The sequence below is a fragment of the Cantharellus anzutake genome, assembly GCF_015039405.1.
Source record: "Cantharellus anzutake strain C23 chromosome Unknown EI90scaffold_13, whole genome shotgun sequence".
Lineage (NCBI taxonomy): Eukaryota > Fungi > Basidiomycota > Agaricomycetes > Cantharellales > Hydnaceae > Cantharellus > Cantharellus anzutake.
This window is the reverse complement of record NW_024066963.1, coordinates 1,440,531-1,454,994: the sequence shown is the minus strand read 5'-3', so window position 1 is coordinate 1,454,994 and position 14,464 is coordinate 1,440,531. Positions and strand designations below refer to the sequence as shown.

At 48.6% G+C, this 14,464-nt stretch overlaps 3 protein-coding genes across 3 annotated transcripts; 2 read left to right on the top strand and 1 right to left on the bottom strand.

Moving 5' to 3' along the window:
* Positions 1 to 378: 378 nt before the first annotated feature.
* Positions 379 to 1,837, top strand: EI90DRAFT_337948 (uncharacterized protein). Its single transcript, XM_039067500.1, has 4 exons — positions 379 to 831; positions 911 to 1,051; positions 1,127 to 1,478; positions 1,542 to 1,837. Exons 1-4 carry the CDS (start codon positions 628 to 630, stop codon positions 1,682 to 1,684), a joined length of 840 nt encoding a protein of 279 aa, XP_038918717.1. The 5' UTR covers positions 379 to 627; the 3' UTR covers positions 1,685 to 1,837.
* An 888-nt stretch (positions 1,838 to 2,725) lies between these two features.
* Positions 2,726 to 3,400, bottom strand: EI90DRAFT_3120608 (uncharacterized protein; the record flags this gene model as incomplete). The annotated part of the gene is made up of 3 exons (XM_039063323.1): positions 2,726 to 2,938; positions 3,012 to 3,069; positions 3,132 to 3,400. The coding sequence occupies 3 exons, from the start codon at positions 3,398 to 3,400 to the stop codon at positions 2,726 to 2,728; spliced, it is 540 nt and encodes a 179-aa protein (XP_038918716.1).
* A 1,493-nt stretch (positions 3,401 to 4,893) lies between these two features.
* EI90DRAFT_2913057 (uncharacterized protein) lies at positions 4,894 to 13,699 on the top strand (the record flags this gene model as incomplete). Its single annotated transcript, XM_039054486.1, is given in 40 exon segments — positions 4,894 to 5,082; positions 5,130 to 5,239; positions 5,313 to 5,540; positions 5,598 to 5,811; positions 5,866 to 6,065; positions 6,121 to 6,372; positions 6,468 to 6,499; positions 6,529 to 7,218; positions 7,292 to 7,366; positions 7,423 to 7,603; positions 7,652 to 7,859; positions 7,926 to 8,137; positions 8,191 to 8,985; positions 9,035 to 9,086; positions 9,146 to 9,170; positions 9,228 to 9,371; positions 9,431 to 9,504; positions 9,563 to 9,613; positions 9,726 to 9,806; positions 9,857 to 9,894; positions 9,968 to 10,193; positions 10,250 to 10,274; positions 10,324 to 10,424; positions 10,475 to 10,962; positions 11,014 to 11,037; positions 11,090 to 11,172; positions 11,188 to 11,192; positions 11,243 to 11,355; positions 11,408 to 11,539; positions 11,591 to 11,708; positions 11,761 to 11,917; positions 11,975 to 12,280; positions 12,404 to 12,443; positions 12,491 to 12,507; positions 12,570 to 12,741; positions 12,802 to 13,018; positions 13,074 to 13,216; positions 13,265 to 13,358; positions 13,412 to 13,573; positions 13,625 to 13,699. 40 exon segments carry the CDS (start codon positions 4,894 to 4,896, stop codon positions 13,697 to 13,699), a joined length of 6,549 nt encoding a protein of 2,182 aa, XP_038918715.1.
* Between the last annotated feature and the right edge of the window lie 765 nt (positions 13,700 to 14,464).

Here is a 14,464-nt window from a genome sequence, read left to right as displayed (position 1 = left end):
GAAACAACGACAGAAGAGGACGAGGGGGGAAGGGGAAGAGATGGCCGGGAATGTGGAGTGAGGAAGAGGAAAATTCACGCCAAGACCGTTGTCTCGAGTGGATCCAACGTCAGGCAGAGCCGCGATAACCTGATTGCGGACCACCCCCCATACTGCTACGTCACCGTTCCCCCCCCTTCAGCCTGCACGACTTGTCAGATATAGGTCACTAGCCTTTGGTAGTATAGGTTCAGGCTCTAGAAATCAGCGTTTGAGGGAATTTCGAGCCGTGCGTTAGCGGGAACTTTTAAAGGCTGGCATTACTGACCGGTGGAGAAACGACGGCCCCCTACTATATCGACTCTCAATTGAATTGAAGCTTCCTGGGCAACTTACCGATAGTGAGATCGTGAGCTATCGATCGATCACTTGTACGTTCACCAATGCAATCCCAGAATCTACGGTAATATGTACCAACCAAGCTCCGTGTTCTTGGACAATTCTGTCAGCGCTTGGTTACATACAAACGTACGGTGTTTGGGCGTAGATAGATATTGAACATTACTGGGAAGTTTGAGGTTGAGGATTTGCATAGCCACCTCACCAACGTCGAACCTTTCAACCTGTCTATTCGTCTATTCCACACACATGGAGTGGACTCCAAGTCCGTTCAACCTGTTAGATGGTAATCCGTTCCAATATTCGGACCACACCATCTCTACTATATCAGGAACGGAAGCCTTCAAAAGCGGGATTCAGACACGGGGTGCGGACTTGTGTGTCATTTGTGGTTTTTCCCAACCACGAAGTTTGTATTATTGTCACATAATCCCGAGGGTAGAATGCGACACAGTGCGTTATGAATTACTGTTTCTTTTTTTTTTTTAAACCGTACCAGAAAACTGATCATTGGGTAACAACAACGACAAAGTGGCAGGCAATGAAGGACTCTGGTTTCGTGCCAGCAGCAGCAAAGAGTGTGATGCATGAGGCGCGAAACGGTATCCGGCTTTGCGCGACCCACCGTGCCTACTTTGATACGCATTGCTTTTATATACGCTGGATCCCTGAGGTTAGTTTTTTCTAGTTCTCTGAAGCCCACCGTCTATTCTTACCCCCTCCTCCTCCCCCCTACTTCTTACTGTAGCGAAGGCGCTTCGTTTTTATTAACCACTCTCAATCGGAGGAGTTGGAAGTCTATCATGGCCGAGCGATAAATCTCCCCGAATACGACGATCGATTGCCATTTCACGGTGCATTTCTTTTTCATGAAATGCGGGTGCGTGGTCACTGGCCACTGTACGAGGATCGAGCTATCCCTCTACCTATCTCTTGGGTGCATTGGATTGATGAGGGTGGCAATCGTGGTCATAGTCGTCGTCGTCGTCGTGGTCCCGATGGTCGCGGTCATCGCGGTCGTGCCCGTAGTCGTAGTCATCGTAGTCGCGCCCGTAGTCGTGGTCGTGGTCGCGGTCGTGGCGGCGATGGCTACAATCAAGGTCCGAGCAATACCAATGAAGCGGGCTCTGGAAAGGTGTTCATTCCAACCAACCCGTTCGCAGATCCTTCCGCACTCGAAGCACTGAAAAAGTCCTTTGCGGAACAACCCAATTGGAGAGCATCGGTGATGGAGGGTACGAGTTGGGAAGGTAGTGCGAATGAGAATGCTGCCAAGTGGCGCAAACTCAATCGTATTGATCCCTAACGATTGTTGTTTGTTGAAATTCGTGATCGTGATCAGTACTTCAACTTCCGCCCCAGTGTGCTCGCGTCCCCCCCCTCCTCGACTGGACCTAATGATCGGCTCAGTGGTGACCACATCGCAGAGTAGGCTGGGGGAAGGGATCTGGATGCATAATATAGGAGTGGCGCTTTTTGCTCAGGATCGATCGATCTTCTATCAGGGATACGTACTAGCTTGCATGTGTTCAGCGCGCGCGCGCGCGCAGGATTCTTTCTTCCTTTTGATCATAATGCAGCGGCGCTACATGATGATCATTCTTCCTGTTTTTACGTACGTATACGAATATTATCGATTCCAACTTCGTGCACTCTGAGGATTCTTACATCTCTAAAGCGATCTAGGTTTTTTTTTTCGTTTTTGTTTTTGTTTTTTTTTTTAAAATTTACCAACGTTTCTGTAATGAAAACTAAACCGGATTTGGAAGATCTCGAGGGTTGGATGCGTTGTGTCGAATCTCGCGATTAAGTAATACAGAAAGGTCAGTTATTGAAGTGCATGCATGCATGCTGCGAGCCGCTCTCCATCTTATCATCATTGCATAGTCGAAATGAGAGGCGATGACCTGGTATATGACGACGCAGGTAGTTGATCTCCTCAGGCCACGCAGCTGGCTGGTCAATGACGTACGGGTAAAATATAAAACTCTGGATCCGTTGATATAATCCAAGATCTGTTGTTCACCCTCCACACGAAGTTTGACGCCTGTATGATATTATACTCGCACGAAGAAAGACGCATGCATTAACGGCCACAGAAAGTAGTCCGTTATATACCCCAGTTTCCGAAAAGAACTCTCTCTAGCTTGGCGCCTAGCCACACATATTGGAATGTCAAGTGTCGGCGAAAGCCCAATTTTGACCGACCAAAAAAAAAACATCATGGGGGAGCGTAAGTCCAAATTCTACAAATAAGGCTAACCCCCGCATGCAATGCACCGTTTTGCTGGCCGTTTCGCGCTCTGCGCCTATACCTATGTATAACTCCCGGCCCGGCCCCCTAGCTTTAACCGACCGGTACTTCTGATGCTTCCTTGTCTTGTCTCTGTTTATCCTTGTGCATGATGAGAAGTCCAAAAACGATATCGTCCAAACGCTGAGAGGCGTCTGGGGATGAGATGATAAGTGAGGCTGGAGCACCGGTTGCAGATTTATTTGAACCAAAGAGACGTTTGTTCTTCTGGTAACGCGCCAAAGCGCTCCCATGTGGATCGTATACCTAAAACAAAAGGGGGGAAGTCGCATGATTTATATATTCACGGAAGGAGGTTGCGCCAATGCCATCGACGCACAATAGGTCCTTTGGATTTCCATTTCCACTGACCATTGGGGGTCGAAAATAGCCTTGAACTATTTGATATTATATCAAAGTATTAAAAACACAAAACTAGTCAGAAAAAACTAGTACTGACGATGAAAACATCCCCTTTTTCGGTAGATAATCCTTAACTTTGACCGTCGTCCCCCCATTCCCCGAGGTCTTCATCACATCTCTCTTGGTCGTATCATGCCATTCGAACTTGACGATCTCGATAGATTGACCATCGATCACACGCGAGACGGTGGTGTTGTCCGCACGGAAGAAATGACTCTCCGAAGTGATGGTGTAAGCTATCGAACCGTTTGGTGCGTAGATTCGAGTGTTTCGTAGGCTGGTGTTGGAGAAGGTGTACTCGATCATTGTGTGTGTTGGGGGGGGGGGGGGGTGTCTGTGATAGTGAGAAGTGAGAAAAATCAGTGCGTGCTTAGAAGTGGTTTTTAAAGATGTATATGTACTCGATCCGCTTACATAGCAGAGAGAGGGGGAAGCGCCGCATTGTCGAAGCCACAGTTACAAACAAACAAGAGACCAGAAACAAAGAAGAAATCGGCGCGGGTTTGGATGAGAGTGTGATCCCCCTAATTGATTAATTAGGAAAAAATTATAGTGGTCGCTCAGGACTTCCACAGCCTCTATGACGGGCTTCTAATTCGTTGCATGGGTGGGTATCGCTTCCATGCCATGCCATGCCATCACTACCCCAAATATCCATCGAGAATATATGTTGTACGCATGATTTCTGGGTGAGAAATTGGCGGAGTAAGTATGTCGACGTTGCAACTGGCCGATCGAGGACCCCCCCCCTCCCCCTTCATATTGGTTAAAAATCGGAGGGAAATCGGATAACAAGCCAGTTCGAACGCCGCAAATGTCCCCATTGGAAAAGAAGTCGGCCCCATGCATGCATATGGTAGCCAGGCATCCGCGAGCCTCTACCGTAGGACTACTATAATATCAGCGGGCTCATCCTACGCACCCTAATTCGTAAATAGCCGCATCTTGGTAAGACGTTTTTACTTACTTCCGCATGAAACGAATGTAGTCGCCACTTTTGGCGATATAATATTGGTAAGCTGAGCCAAACATCGGCAGCCACGTGCGCTGCTGACGCGCCGCCTAAAACGCGATGAAGACAATACAATTCGGCCAACACCATGATGTTTGGAGAAAACACATTTCACAAGCCTAGAACAGTCCAATCAGCCTTGCTATACCCATGTGGATGGGACGATTTACCCCCCCCTTCTAGCTCTAACGTTACCAATTCTGTGAAGTACAGAGGACTCGTAGGCAGGACTCCTCTCGATGCTGTGTGTTAACGTTACTCTAACCCACGTGTGAAAAACCGTTTTGCTTACGCCAACATGATATGACTCACCGTGGCAATTCAGCGTGTCATATGTACATGTTCGTTGTTTGTCTGTGGCCAACTCGCGCTTAACGACAATGGCGTGGCCCCGCTCAGACCCCCCATGGGGAGTTACGGAGGGATTTTTGGAGCAGATATATGTAGTAATGCAATCCTTTCAGGGGTGTCAGTGTCAGTTCGCTGGAGCGACGTCTGGCCCATTCAGGGACTGGGGATGCGGATCACCACCCTTATCGTTGTCGAGGCGCTGTAGCTGCGGCTGGTCACCTGCCCCGCGTTTGCGCGTGTGATATTAATTGTTGAATGCATTTGCTACCCCTATTAATCAAGCCGCGCGCGTCTCGACTAGTATAGAAGATAACCACTCAACCCAGCGCCCTACTCTTACTCCCTCATAACTGACGATCTGTCTGCAAGCACCATCGCTCTGTAGTCTTTTGACAAAGGATCAAGTATCGCCTCCACTCGTGGCCGGCTTTCATCGATGTCGTCACAAGCTAATCCGCGGTCGGGAGAGGACTTACTCCTTCGAATCAAGAATGCGTATCGCTTGTTAGCGCTTCGCACCGAACAGGGAAGCAACGGACATGTCGATAAAGTCGTCATCCCTCCGGATTCCCTTCGAAACCTGATGGATGTTCTCCGTCCTGGAGCCTTTGAATCGATGACAAAAGTAAGTAGTCAGTTCACTTTCACCACACAACATAACACTCCCCAAAGATCGATTTCGCTGCGCTCGATGAAGTGCTACTCAAGCCCGTCGGAATTTATGGCAGCAGGTCTCGTATAATTGAGTTCCTCGAAGAAGTAAATGCCATCGATGCAGCTACGTACGTTCAAGTTAACCACCTACCCATTCCCTCATTAACCATAATGGGTTTCCCCTGCTTTTCCGATTATTAGTGCCAGGGATCTTCTGACGCCATTGCCTGCCAGTGGCGTCCCTTCAGGCCCTCATTTAGGAACGGGAATATATCTAATCCTTGATGACCATACCCAACGGAAGGAGGGTTCTATGGGTCTCGATACAGGTTTCATGCAGCCCGCCTTCCTTCTCTATTGGCCGGAGGAGAATACCTGGAATGATAACGCAACAGGAGACATTTGTAGGAATCGCGCGACTTTCATGCAGTAAGTCCCAAGCTGCCCGTATCAGACTGAATTTCCGAGCTCACATGGTTGCCTCAGTTACTTAGGCCGGCTGAGCAACCAGATAGTCGCTCTTCTTTCCAAAGAGCACATGGAGAGCATTGTATGGGATGATGACGCCGCGATGGGATCGAATATCGCTGAAGGGGAAGGCTTTAGCTCAGATGAGAATGATGATGACCGGGTTTTCTCGTTTACCGTCGAGAAAACCGTGGAGCAAGAAGAAAATGTGACTGTGCATGCAGGATTCAAGGTCTGACGATACATAACCAGGCCCCTGCCTTGTCCACTCACTCGTTCGAACCAGTTTCCTATCCAATCCGCTTTTCCCTCTAGAGCGGATCCAGATCATCATAACGTTGAAGGATTAGGCGATGTATTGAAACCACGAGTGGTGCCAGGAGATACGCGCCAAGGCTTGCTAGTAACAGAGTATATCCCTCAACGAAGTACCCCAAAGAGCACTACCAGAGTCATCAATGGAATTGCCCTTCGGACAGAGCTTAAGTATGCCTTATCACCCCTACTTGCGACCACACGCTGACTTGAAATGCCTCCTCAGAAACCGTCGCCAGTCCATCCAGTTAGCGGACGATCTTCATCCTGCGGCACTTGTGATTCTCATTGAGAACGGGTTGAACGAGCGTTTCAAGGCCCTTTGTGAAGACTTCGAAAGAAGCGATAAGCGCGAAAGACACATGCTCGGTCAGGAGTTTGAGTCGCTTTGTGCCAGAGGCAAAGAGAACCTCGCTGAAGATATACCGAGACTGCAGCGTCATATATCGAATCAGCTTGTGCAGCATTTGGTGGATCTGTACCCGTAAGGAGTGGAATTTTGCAATAGTATGACTGCCCCTTGACCTCGTTGAGAACAGTACGTTTAAATCGGATCTAGCATCACACATAGAGGACACCGCGTATCAAGGTGACAATTGCTCGTCGTTCGGTTGCTCCATTGAACATTAACCAGTGCATCCGACCACTTCTCTTACTTTTATCACAGGCCCTGAAGGGGTTGTTATACACCAGCTAATACCCCTAGTGGGTGGTGCCTTTCGTCGACTCAAACTTCATTCCATTGTAGCCCCCGGCTTCCAAGATATTAAACGTCGCTTCATAATCTCCATCGAGGCTCTGAAATCTCGTGCGGCCAGGGGCTCCGTGCCAGAAGCCACTCCCGACGAACTCGATGCTGCTATCGTGACCGGGGGATCCAACTGGAACAAGGTGATCGCTACTATTCTTCATGGAACAAGGTCACCGCCCAGGGGCAGTGCACTTTCGCCAGCGAACATTTACTCCAACCTTACTTTGGGATTTGGATGGTTTGTTGGCTCATCAAAAGCGCAGGATGAACCCGACCCGTTTATTAGAGCCCTCCTTCGCGAGGCACCACCGATGAGTGATTCTGTATTCATCCAACACATCAGCGACAGTGATTATAGCCGTACGCTCCATGACGCCGTGACCAAGGTTCGCAATCAGGCACTAGAGTGGCTTTTGGGCGTGTTGGCCTCCTGGTCTCAGGACCTAGCTAAGTCGGAGTCGGAGATATATTACAGACGTTGGAGAACTGAATTGGAAGCAAAAAATCGAGTCAAGTCCCAAGAACAAAAAAATCAGCATCTATCGCAACTGAAAGCTCGAATAAACCATGCAAGTAAGATGGAGGGGATGAAGTGCGTGTTTGCGTCTCGTCCCTACCGTCACCCATGACTAATGGGTCTTCGCAGAGACTGCCAACTGTGCATCCACAACATCGTTCCTGATAGCAGTTACTACAGATACAGCGGTACGTAAAACGAAGAGTATGGTGACTCCGATTAGTTGACCGAACGCCTGCATGCCCTTTATTGGCTCCAAGGTTTCATATTCACTGTCTCGGAGCTGAAAGACGAGCCTGCCCATTTCATGTACACGTTACAACCACTTGGATTAATGTCTGAAGACGTCCAACGTCTTACTATGGATGCTTCGATTGTGCCGCGCCTCCATATAGGAGCGCACTCCATCCAGTTCGCCATACCGGCTACGTCAAGATTGTGGTGGGTGCAATTTTTTTTGTCTGTGACCGGGTATTGAGATCACTTTAGGCATATTCAGCTTCTGGAGCGCTCAAAATGTCTAGTAGTCGTGGAGGACTCCCTAGACCGCAAAATCTGTATCTATCTTGACGACGATGTTCAAATACCCGTCATGTTAGGTTCTCGAAGGCCCAAGAAAGAGTTTTCTTCTGAACGAATGGGAAAGGATTTCTTGTTTTCTGTTAATGAGCCAAGAAGATCAGTGGCACTATTGGATGTGGGTCGTCGTTACGGTGCATCTCGGTCACGCTGAATGCTGACTTGACACGACACGACACGACAGGCCAAGTATCGCCTCCACGTTTATGCGATCGACGAGTCATACACGAGTCTCAATTTGCGTGGCTCTCCGGTTGACCTTGGACGATTACGGATGGGCTCCGATGCTGAGACCAAATTTTCGAAAATGTGTTTCATAAGTAGTTTGGATGAAATACTCCTTATCGAGAGCTCAGGACACGCGAGGATATATTCTGTCGTGCAGGAACAGTTCAAGTAGTCTCTCCCCCTGATATGAGTCGATCAGTTCACTAACTGCATTGCAACAGACCGGCATTTCTGAAATTGGAATCACCTCCGACAGGCGTCTGTTCTAGTCCGGATGGCTCGTGTCTGTTTATTACAGCACCAAATAGTTCGAACGTGGTGCAAACCGTATCTTATCATACGGCATCATTTGGCTGTAAACCCCAAGGAATTCTACTTCAACTCCCTCAGGCCTTTGCATCGGTTCCGACGACAATCACATCATTTGTCGCACGAAGGAACGCTTACCTAATGGCGATCGAGGATGACTCACGACAGCTTAGTGGAGTCCGATTAGAGATCACCAACAAGGCTAGCGAGTTCACTTTCCGTGCCCATGGAGAAGCTAGGGCTGGTTCAAAAGGAGAATCAACTTGCAATTCACTCATTGACTGTCATTCCGAAGTATGGACCAAGTTCCCTGTTGCATCTACGATAAGGAGAAGCCTTTCATCGACGGCTCGTCACTCGCCTTCTCTCACCTTTACTGCAGGGGATCACCCGATTCCCATTGCTCGACTACGATCTTACTTTTTACGGATGATCCGGTCATTCGAGCATAAAACGCGAAAGCCAACGGACGGCAGATTAGGTTCCATTGACATTCAGCACAGCACAAGCTCATCCTTGCGCCAGTCCATTTCTTCGGAAATCACTACATATTTCACCGGAAGGTGGATTGTCGACCTCATATGCTTAATACCGATTCACATAGCCGTTGTCACGTCGAACCGTTTCACGCCACTCAAGGACGGCATCTCATCCCCTGAGTTTGAGCAGCAGCTGCTGGGTGCCGATATATTAACGATTGCTGATAGGTCTGTTTCTTTGCGATTATGCAGCTCTTGCCTAACAAGTTTGTTGCAGTATCTCCATCGGATGGTATGAGAGTATGTTTGGGTCCTACATGGCTTCGAAGGTGCGCCCGACTCTTTCTTGCGCATTGATCGTCCATGATCCGAACGTTGCGTGCGTCAGCCTGTAAAAGTCGTCTCTTCTATGGGTATGATCTATCAAATTCTCCGCTGATCGGACATCTCTGGTGATGCCTCTCCTTTAGGCGAGCAATCCGTGGGGAAGAGTTATGCCCTGAATCACTTTGTGGATACGTCATTCGCTGGATCTGCAATGAGGTGCACAGAGGGCGTGTGGTTGTCCGTGACGCCAACCGATGCAGATTTGATCGTAAGTCTTGATTTCGAAGGTGCGTCTGTGCAAGGACCTTAGGTTAAAATGATGTCATTATTAACGAATCGTCTGTAGGAATACATTCCATCGAAAGGACGTCGCAGGAGGACATGCTATTAGTCTTGTTTAATGTGGCGCTTTCCAACTTGGTGACCGATCTGCTTCTAATCCTGCCTCGAGACATTCTTACTGATTGGTGCTCTTAAGGTGTTGTTCCGGAATAATTTTGCTCTCTCGCGGGATGTTGCTGGTATGTTCGTTCATACATTTCGTTATCGCAAATGACAGAGCAGTGCCGTTGCACCCCTAGAACTATTCACGGTAAGATTGCTGGTTTGTCTTTCCCGCCCCACTTGCCCACTTGCTTCAGAGCTTTCAATCATCTGCGGCGCAGTTTGAACCGTCTGCAAACCCCGAACTCTTCCGGTCGACTTTGGCAATTATAATCAAAGTAAATATTTCGCCTCTCGTTTCGTCTGTCACTCATTTGAACGCCGCCAGGATGTTGTCGAATCCGATACGAAAGAAGTTGTCCAAGAGTGAGTCAATTTGGCGTATTACAGCCCAATCCCAAATAAGTGGCCTTCTAACCATTATTGGCGGGGGACTAAGGTTCCGGTTGAAGTTCCAGAAAATGGTTCAAGAAGAGAAAGAAGGGAATTTCATTTCTAGGTTGCACCGTGGCACAGTTGATATTCTTCCATGGCCTGTTATTCAGTCTTCGATGTTTTATACCTTGATGAACAAGCTGAAGAAACGTCTAGATGCCCAAGATCCATCTCATGGAACTGCGTCCGTATTCCTGGAACGGATGAAGTTCTTAATGGCAAAGTTAAAGGTTGGTAGTTGTAATTCTCCCCCTGTCGTCAGTCTCGTTAAAGATTTAACTTTGAGGCGAGCGATTGGGGAGCCCTTGATCGTATGTCCCTCCTGGACGAATTGCAATTCTCTGCTTGACCAATGTCTAGATGCCCTCGCTTCGCACCGCGCGCAGCTTCTTCAAAATCTTTTGCCATCCGCCCTCGCATATGGTGTCACGGAGTATGGGAATGAGGGAAGCTATCTCAAGGTCGGGGGAATTAGAATATAGTGGCTCATATTACTAAGCTGATCCGACAGAACTTGGATACCGATGAAGCAATCCAACCTGAAACGTCCTCCAGAAACCACCTTTTCCTCAAATCAGTCATGAAGGAACCCAAGATCAGAGATGAACTTTTGGTTAAAGTGCAGCAACGGTGTATCGCTACCATCTCTGGCACACGCCAGAACATGCTGGATTTGGAATGGTTTTCGTCGCTTGCGATGGCCTTGCACCAAGAAGCAAAGCAACGGATTGAGTATGTCGAGAAATGGATCTACTCAAACACAACCAGGTTCCCTCCTGAACAAACAGATATTCAACTGCTTCGTCGCTGTTTCAGTCAACTTTCCCTGGAACTTATTGAAGGCGTAGATATGTGCGGAGTCAAATGCCAAAATTGCAACCTCAAGTGCATCCTATCCAAGTACCACATGAATGACCACGATTGCACCACTGACCACTGCTGTGCCTTGAAGTGTGATGAATGCGGCTCCAAGCCCCAGGAGAAATTATGCGGCATGATGTGAGTCGGCACTACTCTCTGGCCCTGTTCCTTCTTGACCATTATTAATAGAGCTGGTCACGATGGGAACCATATGTGTGTACTTCAAACATCTTATTAAACGGTATAGCGGCTGATTGGCATAAAGATGTGACTTGACTCGGCATGTGTGCGGCAGGCCCTGCTACCTGAAAAATAAGAGAGGATGTCTACGGGCTTGTACAAAAGCAAGTATCACCGCATAAGCTGACGTGCAAGGGAATTGATTATATACCATTGCCACTGGCCAATTGGACACAAGGATGCGATCCACCTATGCTCTGCTCGCACCCACTCCTGCGGCAAGCCTTGTCGTCTCAGTTTGATTGAGCAAGATGGCGCGCCCTTATGCATGAAGCCGTGTGCAATTGATTGGTGTGGAATTTCATGAGCCATGGTGCCCCTGGCATTGCTGATAACCCTGTAGCCGCGATTCCCACGATACACACGAGTGTGAAAATAGGCTGACATGTCCAGCTAAATGCCGATTGTGCAGTCGACTGTGTTCCATTACATCACACTCTCACCCACTTCAGCACGGTGCAATCCACCTCTGCGGGTTCGTTAACCTCGCTTGAAATCACGATTGTGGACTAATTGGTGTATCAAGGCAAGAACATCATTGCAAAGAGCCTTGCGGATCACGGGGAATATGTAGAATAGACTCTGCTCCCCGCTCTATCGAGACTACATTCGTCGGCCGCAACGAGACTTTCCAATACACGAAGGTATGTGCTTGAATTGGCCGAGCCGTATTCCGATTCTCGACAATTTTCGTAGTACACCCAAGTCGCGAACAAGCTCCCATGTGTTGTAGGTATCCCCCCGAATAAATTGAAGCATGATGGGGCGCACGCGCATACGACCAATCCGGTTGCGTTCCATTTTTGTGAAACTCGTTGCCCCTTTTGCCTTTATTTCTGTAACCTCGCTATCAGTATGTCCCTAAGATTGACCCTAGCCAGAAGTTCGGGCTAACTTTCAGGATTCGAAGATCATCATGGGTTGCATAGCACTACGCATGGTAACATGGAACAGACCTCTTGGAGTTTTGAGGGAGATGATTCTACCACTCGAGAGATTGCAGGCCGAAAGTTCAGCACAGGTGACTCTGGTGCGCCGATGTACTGCAACATGTTCTGCAAGGAGCTGGGTCGGCACGTACACATTGACTTCTGTCGTGCCCCTGAAGGCGAACATTGTGCTGACGATACAGTGGAGCATATCACCACAAGAATGAATCCGAAACCTAGCAGGGCTAAGGACTGGGTTACACATGCTTCTTATTGGGCACGAACAGGTATCTGATAAATCAGCTTGCCGATATCTTTCATTCCTGAGCCTCAACCTAATAACATAGGTTTCCGAGGTGGCTATCCATGAATCAGTGCGCAAAAATTCCGGTCTCTGATATGACCCGTAGATCCTTATTCTCAGGATCTCCAAGATGATTTCTCCAGGTGGTATGTCATTAATCACCGCTTACTTCATGATCTCACATCTGCCTTAGTGATTCAGAATGCAATGGTTCGTCCCTAAATCGCAGTTGGTGGATGGAGGAAACGCAGCTTACCTCATCACACACGTAGGTGACGAACACAAGGCCACCGGGAATATAAAGGCACAACGTTCTTTTTGTACCCTTTCTATGTTCCATAAGCCCATTTCTCCAAATACTCAGAGTACTACGGGATATATCTCTCGGGACGGTCATTCCTTCGATTGCGAGAACCCGGGACTCCACCACACCCCTTACCATGTGTACGGGAAGCTCTTTCGCAACATTACTGTCTTTATGGGCTGACTTGGTCGCATCGTTAGGATATTCGTGTTGGACCGATCGAGTTCCATGAGCCATCAGGACCGACTTCCACTTGCGGGACAGGCAGCGACTCGCCAGATCACCCATTCCAACAATAATAGATATGGCGCCGTGCTATCTGCTGTTTACAGTTTCTGGACGGCTCGCGCGAGTGCCTCACCGGACGGTATTCGGCGCGATACATATTCAGTAGTCGTATTTGACTCAACCGCTGTTGTGAGTCCTCCCGGACTACATTGCTACTCGGATTATGTTGAAAATTCGCATACAGACAGTGATTGCCAACGATCTCACGCGAGATGCTGATGCGCTTCTGGTACCTCTCCTGAATGTTAGGCTGGGTAGAGGAACAGACTTCGGTGCTGCCATCAGAGAAGCCCAGAGTGTCATGGAAGACAATTGGAGTGTGGACAGGTTCGAGTTGTTGTCAAATGTTGATCTGCGGTACTCATTTCATGTCAGAATTCCATGCGTTATCTTCCTGTCTGACGGCGAAGCCCACTCACCGTTGCAAGACCTTCGCGAGATCTGTGATAGGGCTGTTTGGTTGGGGTCAGTACAAGGTGACTTTGGGTTTCCCGTCAATGATTTGATCTCCACCACAGGCAGCCCTTGTCATTCTTCACTGTTTCGTTTGCAGCTAGATCCTACTCTCCTGTTCTTGATTCCATGACGACCCTTGCAACAAATATTTACAGGAGAGCATCACCAGGAGCATCGCGCGATACCCCGTGTGATACCCCGTGTGGATCATATTATGCTAATGATTCGGTGCGTAGCGTATCCCTGTTCCCATGCTGCAAACTTGACCAGCTTGTATAGATTCAACTGGCACAAATGTTCCTTAGTATTGCTGATTCGATGCGTCAGACTCGGGGCGCGCTTGTGCGAAAGTAAATCTGGCCAATCTCCCCGAGATTGGGTTGTCTTAAGTTCAGGACACGTGAAATGAGGCATGTATATAGCTTCAACTACAGAGAATAGCACTTGCTTCGACTACTGTACCTTCTCACTCTGGGCATGCCCGGCACTTGCAGAAAAATCCTTCTCGGCATCAAGGCTAGTCATCTGCATTTAACTGGTGTCAGGAATTATAAGTGAGAAGCCAATGTAGATGCCAGCTTAAATGTCAGTCCCCAGGGTATCAAAACTGAGCTGTATAGAGCGATGGTATTACTTGGACGCTAATAAGCGGGAACGGACTCCCGTCCATACAAGTGACCCATATGTACCGTAGTTTGCGCCCGGTAAGGGCGACAAAGCGAGCGATTAATCATCGCCGGGAATCCGACCGATGTGAAGGAAAGGTGCGTAGTAGTGATTGGTGAGTCGCGTAGGTGAGAAAGGGAGGTGGGCGCCGGGTTCAGCATGAAAATGGGAAATGGAACAACAGAAGCCAAGATATACAACTGTGTGGACGTAGCACCTGCCACCGATGGCATACCACGCACGCACCATCATGAGCAAGTTCACACCAGGAGTATCGTCATCTCACCATGACTCTTCTCCCGATAACCCAATCCAAACTGTATTGAAAGTCTGGAGGAGGCACAATCCGGAGAGCGGATGCTGTTTGCTTGATCCTTCCGGTCCTCACACTGGCAGGACAGGGACAACTGAACGAAGGCCAGGGTTGCGTGTGAATTGGGGCAAAACACTAGC

Excerpts from the sequence above, each read along its gene's own strand:
- EI90DRAFT_337948 (XM_039067500.1), top strand. The coding sequence starts at position 628 with ATGGAGTGGACTCCAAGTCCGTTCAACCTGTTAGATGGTAATCCGTTC. Across the intron at positions 832-910 it reads CGAGGGTAGAATGCGACACA|TGGCAGGCAATGAAGGACTC; the intron begins GTGCGTTATGAA and ends ACAACGACAAAG. Across the intron at positions 1,479-1,541 it reads CGGCGATGGCTACAATCAAG|ATCCTTCCGCACTCGAAGCA; the intron begins GTCCGAGCAATA and ends ACCCGTTCGCAG.